Genomic DNA, 13,403 nt, shown 5'->3' with positions numbered 1-13,403 from the left:
CGGCAATGTTTTCTGGAAGTATTCCTGAGTCCATGTTGTGATTTTCATTACAGTAGCATTCCTGTATGTGATGCAGTGCCGTCTAAGGGCCCGAAGATCACGGGCATCCAGTATGGTTTTCCGGCCTTGACCCTTACGCACAGAGATTGTTCCAGATTCTCTGAATCTTTGGATGATATTATGCACTGTAGATGATGATAACTTCAAACTCTTTGCAATTTTTCTCTGAGAAACTCTTTTCTGATATTGCTCCACTATTTTTCGCCACAGCATTGGGGGAATTGGTGATCCTCTGCCCATCTTGACTTCTAAGAGAAACTGCCACTCTGAGAGGCTCTTTTTATACCCAATCATGTTGCCAATTGACCTAATAAGTTGCAAATTGGTCCTCCAGCTGTTCCTTATATGTACATTTAACTTTTCCGGCCTCTTATTGCTACCTGTCCCAACTTTTTTAGAATGTGTAGCTCTCATGAAATCCAAAATGAGCCAATATTTGGCATGACATTTCAAAATGTCTCACTTTCAACATTTGATATGTTATCTATATTCTATTGTGAATAAAATATAAGTTTATGAGATTTGTAAATTATTCCATTCCTTTTTTACTCACAATTTGTACAGTGTCCCAACTTTTTTGGAATTGGGTTTGTATTTTGAGGATTAATGATTTATGTCCAAGAATCAGGATCTTATAGCTAAAATGTACAGTAAATGGAAAAGTTTAAGATTGTGTTTAAACTCAATAGAGAGAGACACACTGGATTGATCTGCATTTAGAAGAGAGGAATAATTTACAGCTGAGTGATTTCATGGAATTGACTTAACTGTGGAAAGAACTGAAGGCATGTGCTTTGTTTGCAGATTCAGCATCTGTTTATGAACCACAAATGATCCGTTAAACCACAGAACAAACACATTTCTGCTCATTAAAGCGGTAGTTCACAAAAATGAATTTTTTTTATCGTTACCACCACAATTACAAAATACAATAAAAGTCATTCATATGACTTAAGTGATGAACAAATGTAATATTTATTTTTTTTGTTTAAAAGCGAAACACTGGAATGAATAATTCACTGAAAATGCAACGCGAGTCTGTTCTCTCTGCAATCTCTGATGTAATCAGCCTGGTTTCTTTTATATTACGCGTTAAGGATTGTAAAATTAATCGCATGCGTTAGCGCGTTAACGTTGACAACCCAAAATATTTCACAATATCACTGGTTTTACTGTATTTTTGATCAGATAAATGCAGCATTGGTGAGCATAAAAATGTTCTTTCAAAAACAAAAAAAATCTTACCAACCCCAAACTTTATTATATGTATAAGTGTAATTTTTGTGTGATCAATATTCAGTTACAAAACAAAACAACATCTCCCACTCTTTGGCCTATATCATGTGTTCTCCACAGATGCAACGGTCCACCCTCCTGTCTCAGAAACCCACCCCTATGAGGTGCTAGACCCTGCCAACATGCCCCCAGGATTGAGCTACACTTGCAAGATGGTAGATGGTGTTGTTCATGTGTACACGCACAAGTAAGACTTCTTCCTGTTTACTCACTGACCATTGTAAATTAAGGTTTTTGAGGAAAACATTCCAGGATTTTTCTCCATATAATGGACTTCAATGGTGGCCAACGGGCTGAAGGTCCAAATTGCAGCTTCAGTGCAGTTCAAAGGGCTCTAGTGATGTGACGTTCGGCACCGAGGCTTCGAAACTTGTATAAAAAAAACAAACATCTCACAGTGAAGCACTGTACCGGAGTTTGATTCATTTTGCTATAACCACGTGATCTGTGACATCCGAAGTTTTCACACACAAAATCAGTGACTGCTTCGTATTCTGATTCAAATAACGTGAACCCCTTGTGCAGGTTTCAAGTATCATATAGATAAGAATAAATCATAATACAAATAAATATGTACATGTGCAGTTTTGTGCATGTTCAGTTTGTATTAATCCCCACTTCAAAAATACTTCAACTGACAATGCCACAATAATCTTCACTTATTTTGATCATATATATGCCTACATGACCCATGCTTATTTTTTTCATAAATGTATTCACAGACTCATTCATACCACATTTTATTTTTTTATTGCTTTATATAGTTTTCGTAGCACAAATGAATTCATTTTTATTAAACAGTCCAAAAATTGCTAGGACGCAGAGGCACCTTTTTCTACCTTTGACCACAAGACGTCATTAGTGTGCAACGTGAAAAGCTTCAAGTAATGAACCAATTTACAATTTGAGTTGAGGGGAAAGCCTCGGTGCTTCTCAAAGCTTCATTTCACCATTGCTACTCTACACGATCCCAGCTCAGAAATAATTCTAATCTAGAGATTGTGCATTTTCTTAAAAAATAAAAATAAAAAGTGAAATACATTTTAATCACAAATGCTCATCTTGCACTAGCTCGACTCCACACATTACGCAGGTCACGTTGGAAAGGTCATGTGTGTGTGTGAGTGACCTTTCGTGATTACATAATGTGCGAATTTGCGGATGCGCATCACGGAGCTAGTGCAAGATGAGCATTTGTAGTTAAAATATATATACATTTTTATTTTATTTATTTATTTATTTTAGAAAATGATCGATTGTTTCGCTAGATAAGACACTTATTCCTCGGCTGGGATTGTTTAGAGCCCTTTGAAGCTGCACTGAAACTTTGGACCTTTGAAGTCCATAATATGGAGAAAAATCCAGGAATGCTTTCCTCAGAAACCTTAAAGAAAGACATGAAAATATTGGATGACATGGGGGTGGTGAGTAAATTATTAGGAAATGTTTGTTCTGGTAGTGAACTAATCCTTTAACATTTTGTCTTTTTTTGTCTTTTTGTTTGTTCATAATGTACATCAGTTCCTCAGAGCTGGACTTGCCGTACCCAGACCTGCAGGAATACATAGCTGATATGAACATGATGATGGCACTCATCATTAACGGGCCAGTGTAAGTTGTACTGAACACTGTGAGGTTTGTTTCCATTCTGATGCAGCAGTATCACGAAAAGATGATCAAATTACTTATTGAAACAGCTCATTCTGTAAATGTGAGCTGATCCCTGAGTGGGCTCCTTTGCTTGATTGAAATCAATACGTACTGACCTCAGTTTGAACCTGTGATTGAAATGTAAAAACAAATGAACCTGTCCTCACTGAGATAAAGACCTGTAATTAATTTGTAATCTGAATAATGTCACAAAGATGAAGAGGTGGCAAAGTCTAAATCTAACCCCAAAAATAGCCAGAACTGGTCTGATCTGCCTTAGGTTTAGCATACAGATTCCCGATTGTATATTTTTCACACAGGAAATCCTTTTGCTATCGCCGGCTGCAGTACCTCAGCTCCAAGTTCCAGATGCACATTCTCTTAAATGAGATGAAAGAGTTGGCAGCACAGAAGAAAGTCCCACACCGTGATTTCTACAACATCAGGAAGGTCCGCTATTCAACGGCATGAACACACAAAAACTTTGTTGAAGTTCATTAAATTTATTAGTGGTTGTCACAGGAAAAATCGGATTATTTGATTAATCATTGCTGATCACTTGTGATGTGATTATCACTATTGAACTTTGACATCTTGACCTTCAGGTGGACACACATATCCATGCTTCATCCTGCATGAATCAGAAGCACCTGCTGCGCTTTATTAAAAGAGCCATGAAGAAGTATCCAGGTGAAATCGTCCATGTAGAACAAGGCCGAGGACAGACTCTATCAGAGGTGTTTGAGAGCATGAACCTGACGGCCTTTGACCTCAGCGTAGACACTCTGGATATGCATGCGGTAAGAACTGTAGAGGTACTTATACACATGCCATCAGTGGTTGGAAAAATACTTCTACCATCACTAGCAATTAGACATAATAATCAATAATAATAATAATAATAATAGAAACTGAATATACACTACAGTTGTGAATACACTACTGTTAAAATATTTGGGGCTTACAGATTTTTGTGTTTTTGAAAGAGGTCTCTTATGTTCACCAAGATTTAATAAAAACTACCGTAAAAACAGTAATATTGTGAAATATTGTAATTATTATATTATTAAAATTGTATTCCTGTGATTGCAAAGCTAAATCTTCAGCAGTCATTACTCCAGTCTTCAGTGTCGCATGATCTTTCAGAAATCATGCTAATATGCTGATTTGGTGCTTAAGAAACATTTTTGTTGTGAATGTTGAAAAACAAAACTACCGTAAAAACAGTAATATTGTGAAATATTGTAATTATTATATTATTAAAATTGTATTCCTGTGATTGCAAAGCTAAATTTTCAGCAGTCATTACTCCAGTCTTCAGTGTCGCATGATCTTTCAGAAATCATGCTAATATGCTGATTTGGTGCTTAAGAAACATTTTTGTTGTGAATGTTGAAAAATATAAAAATATTACACTTTTTTTTCAGGATTCTTTGTTGAATAAAAAGTTCAAAAGAACAGCATTTATTTCAAATAGAAATATTTCATAACATAAATGTCTTTGCTGTCACATTTTGTCCATTTTTTTTGTCATTGTTGAATAAAAGTAGGCTATTAATTTCTTAAAAGACTTACTGACCACAAACTTTTGAATGGTAGTGCCTAATATGTTATATCTGGTTGACTTAACAATTATTCATTAAAACCTAAACGACTATTGACTATTAACAAAAATATGAACAGAAAAGAACAGAAAACTGAAATAACACAGAACCATGAAATAGTTTTAAAAGAACTTAAAATAAAGTTAACTTGAAGTTGTTTCACACAGTAGATGGCAAGTCAAATATTTAGTGGGAGTTTCAAACTTAATGAGTTTGCGTGGGATGTAGGTCACTCTCACTAAAAATATGTTGCACAGAGTTGCACAAGCTTTATGGGTTTACACAAGTGAGAACTGGAAAAGCTGATGAATGACCCGTTGTTCTCTACTGAATGCAAACTGTGACTCTAAATGAATGCTGTATAAAGTTGCACACAGTTTAATTGGTCCCTTTACTAAATGAGATTCTTCTCTAAATTGTACATGGAAATAATTGGGCAACATTGAAGAAGTAGTTTTGGAAAGCAGGATGAGGGGGGGAAAAAGATTTTTTTAAATGATACAAATATTCTCTTTCCTGTAGGACCGTAACACGTTTCACCGCTTTGATAAATTCAATTCCAAATACAACCCAATTGGAGAGTCCATCCTCCGAGAAATCTTTATCAAGACTGACAACCATATTGAGGGGAAATACTTCGGGCACATAATCAAGGTATCTGTTCCTTATAATCTTTGAGGTTAACAACATAAATTGAGGATGAATTCAGTTTCATATGGTAAAGTGTGCCCCCTGTTGATAGTTGTATGTTGGTGCATTTCAGGAGGTGATGGCAGACCTGGAGGAGAGCAAATATCAGAATGTGGAGCTGAGACTCTCCATCTACGGCCGCTCACGAGATGAATGGGATAAACTGGCTCAGTGGGCCGTCAAACACAAAGTTTATTCAGATAATGTGCGCTGGCTGGTGCAGGTGCCCCGGTTATTGTGAGTACTGAACATTAAGAAGTGTCGATATAAAGTGGCAGTATATTATCTGATGCCTACAGTAGGCCTAAATCTCTGATCAAATTAAAAAATACAAATATTTACTCTTGTCTAAAAGTTTGGGGTCAGTACGATTTTTTAAATGTTTTTGGAAGTGTCTTATGTTCACCAAGGCTGCATTTATTTGATCCAAAGTACAGTAAAAACAGTAGTATTGTGAAAGATTATTAAAATTTTAAATAACTGTTTTCTATTTAAATGTATTTTAAAAAGTAATTTGTTCCTGTGAGGGCAAAGTTGAATTGTCAGCAGTCATTACTCCAGTCTTCAGTGTCACATGATCCTTCAGAAATCATTCTAATATGCTGATTTAAAGTTCAAGAAACATTTCTTATTGTTAACAATGTTGTAAACTGTTGTGCTACTTAATAGTTATGTGGAAACCTTGATATTTATTTTCCACTTTTGATCAAAGTGTCCTTGCTGAATAAAGCAATTTTTCTTAAGAAATATCTTACAGACCCCAAACATTTGAACAGTGGTGTATATTATTATTACATTGAAAAGCACCTAAGTGAGAGGAGCTTATTCAGTAAGCAACCCAATAAACAAGATAATAGGTATATTTGGAGCTCGGAGCCCTCCCCTCAGACAGCACACCAAATATGCATAACTATTTATTTTATGTAAGTGTGAACTCAAGATTTTTTTTTTTTCATGATTGTTTTGTATCAACCCAAGGCCGTATGTGTTAATATCAGACCTTAACATGGTAAACAATTTGAAAGGTGCCAGTATTCAACAGCCATTCAAACATTGATACCCTCTTCAGCTTTGACTTACTGTGAACAATTTTGACAGAACAACATCACGTTTTTTCACACTTGATATTTTAGAGCTAATATTCTTATCTTCAAGACCCATTGCAAACAGTCAAGAGCTTATCAGTCCACCCAGAGAGAGACGTTTGTGTATCTTCTTCAGGCTCCTGTACTGCAGTATCTGTATTACCTGGCTCAGATCGGCATAGCCATGTCCCCACTCAGCAACAACAGCCTCTTCCTCAGTTACCATCGAAATCCACTGCCTGAGTACCTGTCCCGGGGTCTCATGGTGTCTTTGTCCACTGATGACCCACTGCAGTTCCATTTCACAAAGGTTACAAGCCAAACTATACCATCAGATGTTCAAATATTTTAATTATATCTGTTATTCCTTGAGTGAGGTCTCAATGTGTTTGACCTAGTGTGTGTGTGGTTGTTCAGGAGCCGCTGATGGAGGAGTACAGCATCGCTGCTCAGGTGTGGAAGCTGAGCTCGTGTGACATGTGTGAGCTGTCCCGAAACAGTGTGCTCATGAGTGGATTTTCTCAACAGGTGCTCACATCTACACGTACGCCTGTCAGCAGTGGCAGAAGTCAGTTTTGTGTTGTTTAGTGTGCACATTTTACTTTCTACATTCTGGTAAGGTAAAGCATTAGGTACCATGACCTAAAAATGAACCATACTCTAAAATTTTATATTAATCTTCATTTCTACATACGCTACTGTTCAAAATGTTGGGGTCAGTAAGATTTTTTTTTTCCTTAATACTTTTATTTAGCAAGGATGCATTGATCAAAAGTGACATTTAAAATATTACAAAAGATTTCCATTCAAAATTAAAATAAATGCTGTTCTTTAGAATTTTATATAATTTAAGGAATCCTATAAAAGAATGTATAACCATTTCCACAAAAATATAAAGCAGCACAGCTGTGTTCAACATTGATAATAAGAAAAAAATGTTTCTTGATCAACAAATCATCATATTAGAATGATTTCTAAAGAATTATGTGACACTGAAGACTGGAGTAATGGCTGCTAAAAATTAATCTTTGTCATCACAGGAATAAATATAAAACAGTTGTTTTATATTGTAATAATATTTCACAATATTACTGTTTTTACTATATTTTGATCAAATAAATGCAGCCTTAGTGAGCACGAGAGACTTCTTTCAAAGACATTAAAGGGGTGGTTGATCAGCTTTTTTCGAAAGCTTGATTGTGTTTATGGGGTGCAGTGTAACATGTGCTCATGCTTCGTTTTTTTTAAAAACATTATTTAAAAAAACAACAACATTATTTTAACATATTTTACCTTTATACTACACCGCTGTTTCCATTCTCGTCCAAACTGTCTGTTGAGTTCCTGGTTCTATTAAGCCCCTCCCTCAGAAATATGCAATGGGCTCTGATTGGTTAGCAGGCTGAGTGTGTTTGTAATTTGCTAACTGCCTAGTGCACATTGTCCGGAAACGTCACGCCCCCTTACCATTACAGGTAGTTGCATGTTCCTGGGGGCGGGGTTTATGGAAACATCAGTGTTAGTGATGTCACAAACCCAGGAAGAAGCTTTTTTTCTTTTCTTTTTTTTTTTGTAGTCCTTAAACAGCGATTACTTTAAAAGAAAATATTCCCCTTTGCATTGAACTCGGAGCGTCGTAACTTTGCAGCCGTTGTTTATGCTCTAACAGCAACATTACACACTAACTAAAGTTCAAAAAGTGAAATCATAATCAACCACCCCTTTAAAAATCTTGCCAAACTTTTGAGTGGTGGTTCTCAACTGGTGTGTCGTGACCAAAAAATTAATTATGGACAGCAGAGAAAAACAATACTTTATTCCTCACTGAAATGTAACTTTAAGACTTTCCGCTTTTAAAAGGGAGGATAAAATACTTCTCATATCTTCTGTTGTTGTGGCAACCAATTTAGTTGTGTGTCAAAACACAACACTATATTGGCACAAGCTTATCTGTCAGTAGTCAAATTACAGTAGTTAAAAGCCAACAAAAGCAGATTGCATAAAATTACCTCATTCTCTAAAGCCCTGACCAAAACTACAGTATATAAAGGAAAATATGACCCAGATTATTTTACATTATATATGGCTTCTTTTGCCTTTGAGGATATTTGTGGCATCCACAGTATGTTTTGTGTGGTAAATTATTGGCTGCCATTCAGTTTTGTTCAAAAAACAGTTTTGGTACTTTGTTTGGTCACACTTGATGTCCAGTGTGCATCCTGAAGCCAAACCACTGATATAGACAATTCAAATACAAGGAATCAGAGAGAAAAACATGTGACTAATGCATATAGATGTCTTGTGTCCAGGTGAAAAGCTATTGGCTGGGGCCACGTTATCTGAAAGAAGGGCAGGAGGGCAATGACATCAGACGCACTAACGTTCCAGACATCCGAGTGGCGTACCGCTTTGAGACACTGTGCGAGGAGCTGAATCTGATCACCCAGGCTGTGCGGTCAGAGGAGCTGGAGACGATTGAAGAGCAGGGCTCCCTGTGCAAGGCTGCAGGACCAGCCAGACGTTAGCGGTGTCATACGCTTTCAATTATTCATCCAGTGCAGAATGTGAGTGAAAGGCAATTCAGGGAAATGTGGCACAGTCATACTGTGTTTGATTCCACTGGTGTTCAACTAAATACCCATTTTTTTTATTAGACTTAGGTATTTGCTAGAAATCTACTGTAGTTATTTTGTTTGTAAATTGCAGGTTTAAAGTCTGAGAAAAAAAAAGTGAATTTGCACAAAGGAAATGCCAATGTTGTCTTTGACAAAAGCGCATAAACATTTTGCGGAATACCAACTGGAAACACTTACAGTATCTGTGAACTACTAGAGGGCTCCAGAAATCCACAGTCAAGCATCAGGAAACCCCAGAAATCTCCCCCTCTGTTACTGTGGACTTTACACTGTCCTTAACCTGCAGTCCAGCATGAAGATCAGTGAAATGGTTTACACCATCATAGATAATATACATTTGTTGTCGCTTGTACACTTGTTCTGAATGCTGACAGCCATAAACATTTGTTCTTTAGCTACTATGTGTGAGCTCATGTACCCACGCACATCTCTGCCATGAGCCATCGTCATCCTGTCATTTTTAAATGGATTTTTATCTCCTTTATATTCTTGATTTTAACAGGTTCTGTTCTAATAAGTTTATTATTGTGTTATTTATTTTATAGTGATTGTATCCTTTGAGTCATTTGGCCATTTTATGTGTGTCTGTAATTTATTGATGATTAGTGCTATTTATTGTAAATCAGACATGATAATATCAAAATGAAGTTTATTTTTTTCTGCTGTATTCTGTATCTCAAAATTAAAATATAAAACTGAGGATTTGGATTTGAGTCTGTGGATTTAATATTGCAGATATACTATTCACTGTATTTTTCAAAGCAGAAGTGAGCTATTTCTTGTGAATGTGCAAGACTTCAGATTCTTTTGCTAATATGGGGGGGGTAGTGAAAGTATTTTTGCGACAAACCAGTGTGTTCAGTGCTTTTGACCAGCGTTTTTTCCTATGTTTTTTGTTCCTCTAGTGTTGTGGCTGTAAATTCTGCCTAAACGTATTAGAGCAACAGTTTTACAATAACTTGCATGTTTTTGCATCACATTAAATGTTTGGTCCAGATTCATTTTTAATATTAGTTTTTAATAAAATAATTGTATGCTTTTGGGTGTTTCTGAAAATCTGGGACAAGGATCAAGCATAGTCAAACATTTCCAAGATAACGGGAAGACGTTTATTGTGAACTTTATATAAGAAAAAGAAAAGTGAAATCAGTTGGTGTTAATAAAATCGACTGCTGCATGGGATAAAGAATTACTTAAGATTGTTAAGATAAACAAACACCTATTTTTGTTAAATTATGGTACATTATATATGCATCTATGATGTAAATGCGTTCTAAACTAGTTCTAATTTAACGCCTCATATAGATGTATATAATAACAAACATGTTGACCTTGTGGTCCCAATAAGATTTTTTTCTCCTTGGTAAAATTCTAAAACATGGGTATGTATTTAGAATGCACATAGGCATATTGCTTGAAAATTATAAATTTAATATTTTATTATTTAGCATGAACATAAGATTAATAACATGACAGAACATCCATTTTGTGGGTGTAGTATCTCTTTAACTCTAAACCGTTATAGTACGTCTTACGTACACGCCCCCTCCTCCATTCCGCCGCTCCTATGAAGAGCAAAACTGTTACCAGTGTTGCCAACTTAGCCATTTTGTTGCTAAATTTAGCAACTTTTCAGACTATCCTAGCAGCTTTTTCTTCTAAAAGCACCTAGCAACACATTTAGCAATTTTAAAAAATTGATTTGGCAACTTTTGATAAGTTAGACAATAAAAAGGCACACATTTTCCATCCAAATTACACAAAAAGAGGAAACCACAGATGCCTAGCAGTAGCCTACACACATCACGTGAATTGAGTTAGCTACTATTTGCAATTGTTCAATTTAATAATAATAATTGAATAATTTGATAATTGAATAATTGTTCATTTATGATACACTTTGTTAGTAGCTTGTACCTGCGATTGTTGATCAGTTAGTATACTGTAAGAAAAATGCATTATCCATTATAACCCTGTAACCCGAAAACACAATGCGTAATTTAAAATGCAGGTAAAAAACCATTACGGAAAATTCTTTCATATTAACATAGTAGATTGTGCCTTATTTTTACAGACTTTTCTTAGAGTGTAGCATACTAACTAACTACTAATACACTGCTTAAAGCATATTAGTTGAGAATGTGTAGAATTACTAGTTTACTAGCTACTAAAAAATCTTAAAATGAAATCATTCAAAAATGTGTACGTTTTCAATAATTCAATGTATTTAAAAATACAGTTATTTATATTTTATCATGCATATTATTTTACTAACATAAATATAATATATTTTTTGCTGAGATTTGATGATGTGACAATTTTGCGTCGTGATTACGCAATGACGTCATTACGCAATGACATCACAACGTCATTTAGCAACAAATTAGTGATGGGAAGTTCAAAACATTACTTCCAGCCACATTATGTCAAGGATTAATAACGCTTATCCCAAAATTAAATAAAGATCCCCTCTTAATAGACAATTGGCGTCCAATTACATTATTAAATAATGATTATAAAATTATTGCTTTAGTTCTAGCAAAAAGATTGAAATATGTTTTGAACTCCATAATTGACGAAACACAATCAGGATTTATGCAGAAAAGGCACATTTCTAATAATATACGGTTAGTACTAGATATGTTAGATTATTCAGATTTAATAGACTGTGATGGTTTCATTTTCTTTTTAGATTATTACAAAGCTTTTGACACATTGGAACACACATTTTTATTTCAGGCTCTACAAAAAATTGGCTTTGGCGATGCTTTTTGCAGGATGGTCCAAATGCTGTACATAAACGGAAACAGCTCTATCAAATTAAGTAATGGTACTTCACCTAGATTCTTTTTAAAACGAGGAGTTCGACAAGGATGTCCAGTTTCCCCTTACCTGTTCCTAATTGCAACACAGTTTCTTAGCACACATATCAACAATAGTCAGTTAAAGGGTATCACAATTGGCAACACTAAAATAAAAATTACTCAATTAGCGGACGATACAGCTTTATTCTTGAATGATTCGTCACAAATTCCATTGGCTTTGGATATTCTTCAGTCTTTTTCTGAAGCTTCGGGATTAAATTTAAACTTTAACAAATGCGAATTGCTACCAATTAAAGATTGCTCTCTTACTTCAATTGAGGATATTGCTGTCAAAAATAGGGTAACTTATCTTGGTATATTAATTACTAAAGATGAATGTAGGTGCTCAGCAAACTTCAAACCTATTATTACCAAAACACAAAAAAACTGCAATTGCTGGTTACAAAGGGATCTGTCACTAAAAGGCAGAACGCTGCTTACTAAGGCAGAGGGTCTGTCTCGTTTGGCCTACGCAGCTCAGTCTCTTTTTGTGGATAAGCCCACGTCTAAATTAATTAATGAGGTTTTAACAAAATTCCTATGGAGAAATAAATCTCACTATTTGAGAAAATCAGTCATATTAAACACATATAATAATGGTGGTCTGAATTTTATTGATTTTGATTCCCTCAACAATACATTTAAAATTAATTGGCTGAATCAGTATCTAGCCAAACCATCTTCTATTTGGAATGTTTTTCCTCAACTTGTTTTTACACAACTTGGTGGCATTCACTTTCTCTTAATGTGTAATTATGATATACCCAAACTCCCTATCAAACTTTCCAACTTTCATCGACAGGTTCTCTTAGCATGGGCACTAATTTATAAGCATAACTTTTCACCACAAAGATGTTTTATTTGGAACAATAAGAACATTTTATTCAAGAATAAGTCTCTGTTTTATGATAGTTGGTTCAGTAATGGTTTATTATTCGTGGAACAGTTGTTTAATGAGCAAGGTCTTTTGTTCAGGTACTCAGAATTTCTTTCCAAATACCAAATACCAATAACACCAAAATAATTTGCTACAGTTTTGGGAGCTATCCCCTCTGGTTTATGTATGCTTTTTAAAAACTGTAATTACTTATCAGTATCTACTGCTTCCTTTCCTAAACCTTGTGATACTCCTGTTGGTAAAATTTGTTTCTCTGAGTCGAAAGCCAAAAATTATAAAATACGATCTTTATTTCTTAAGAATCTGATTTCTGTTCCACCTGTGATTTCCTTTTGGAATAATTTGTTTGTTAACCTTAATTGGAAAAAAATCTGGTCTCTACAGCAAAAATTCTTTCTCACAAACAAGGTAAAATTTATTTTAACTCATACCAAGGTTCTACCCCGTAAAGAAGTTTATACAAAGATTTAAATCTGACATTGAGCTTTACATGCTCTTTTTGTTCGAATTCTGAAGAAACTGTGTTACACTTATTTTGGTCATGTCACTACACTCAGAAGTTTTGGGATGATATTGGTGTGTTTGTCAAGTGTAAGATTTTGCCAGGCTTCTCAGTACAT

At 35.1% G+C, this 13,403-nt stretch overlaps 2 protein-coding genes across 3 annotated transcripts in view; both read left to right on the top strand.

Annotated features, from left to right (window-relative positions):
• Window positions 1-9,690, top strand: part of LOC107591850 (AMP deaminase 2-like) — a 24,017-nt gene extending 14,327 nt beyond the window's left edge. The window contains exons 7-15 of the mRNA XM_016281128.1: window positions 1,417-1,543; window positions 2,878-2,967; window positions 3,327-3,456; window positions 3,612-3,806; window positions 5,133-5,264; window positions 5,374-5,539; window positions 6,436-6,695; window positions 6,803-6,913; window positions 8,695-9,690. Of these exons, the coding sequence (XP_016136614.1) occupies window positions 1,417-1,543; window positions 2,878-2,967; window positions 3,327-3,456; window positions 3,612-3,806; window positions 5,133-5,264; window positions 5,374-5,539; window positions 6,436-6,695; window positions 6,803-6,913; window positions 8,695-8,910 (1,427 nt within the window). The 3' untranslated portion in view covers window positions 8,911-9,690. The remainder of the gene's footprint in view (window positions 1-1,416; window positions 1,544-2,877; window positions 2,968-3,326; window positions 3,457-3,611; window positions 3,807-5,132; window positions 5,265-5,373; window positions 5,540-6,435; window positions 6,696-6,802; window positions 6,914-8,694) is intronic.
• Window positions 9,691-10,567: 877 nt separating this feature from the next.
• Window positions 10,568-13,403, top strand: part of LOC107591812 (glutathione S-transferase Mu 3-like) — a 16,138-nt gene continuing 13,302 nt past the window's right edge. The window contains exon 1 of one of the 2 annotated variants that reach the window (XM_016281072.1): window positions 10,568-10,602. In XM_016281072.1, the coding sequence (XP_016136558.1) occupies window positions 10,589-10,602 (14 nt within the window). In that variant the 5' untranslated portion in view covers window positions 10,568-10,588. The remainder of the gene's footprint in view (window positions 10,603-13,403) is intronic. The other variant, XM_016281073.1, reaches the window with a different exon arrangement.

The sequence above is a fragment of the Sinocyclocheilus grahami genome, unplaced genomic scaffold (genome assembly GCF_001515645.1).
Source record: "Sinocyclocheilus grahami isolate Dianchi unplaced genomic scaffold, SAMN03320097.WGS_v1.1 scaffold146.1, whole genome shotgun sequence".
Taxonomy (NCBI): Eukaryota; Metazoa; Chordata; class Actinopteri; order Cypriniformes; family Cyprinidae; genus Sinocyclocheilus; species Sinocyclocheilus grahami.
Note: the sequence above shows the minus strand (reverse complement) of the source record. Positions and strands in the feature narration are given on the sequence as shown.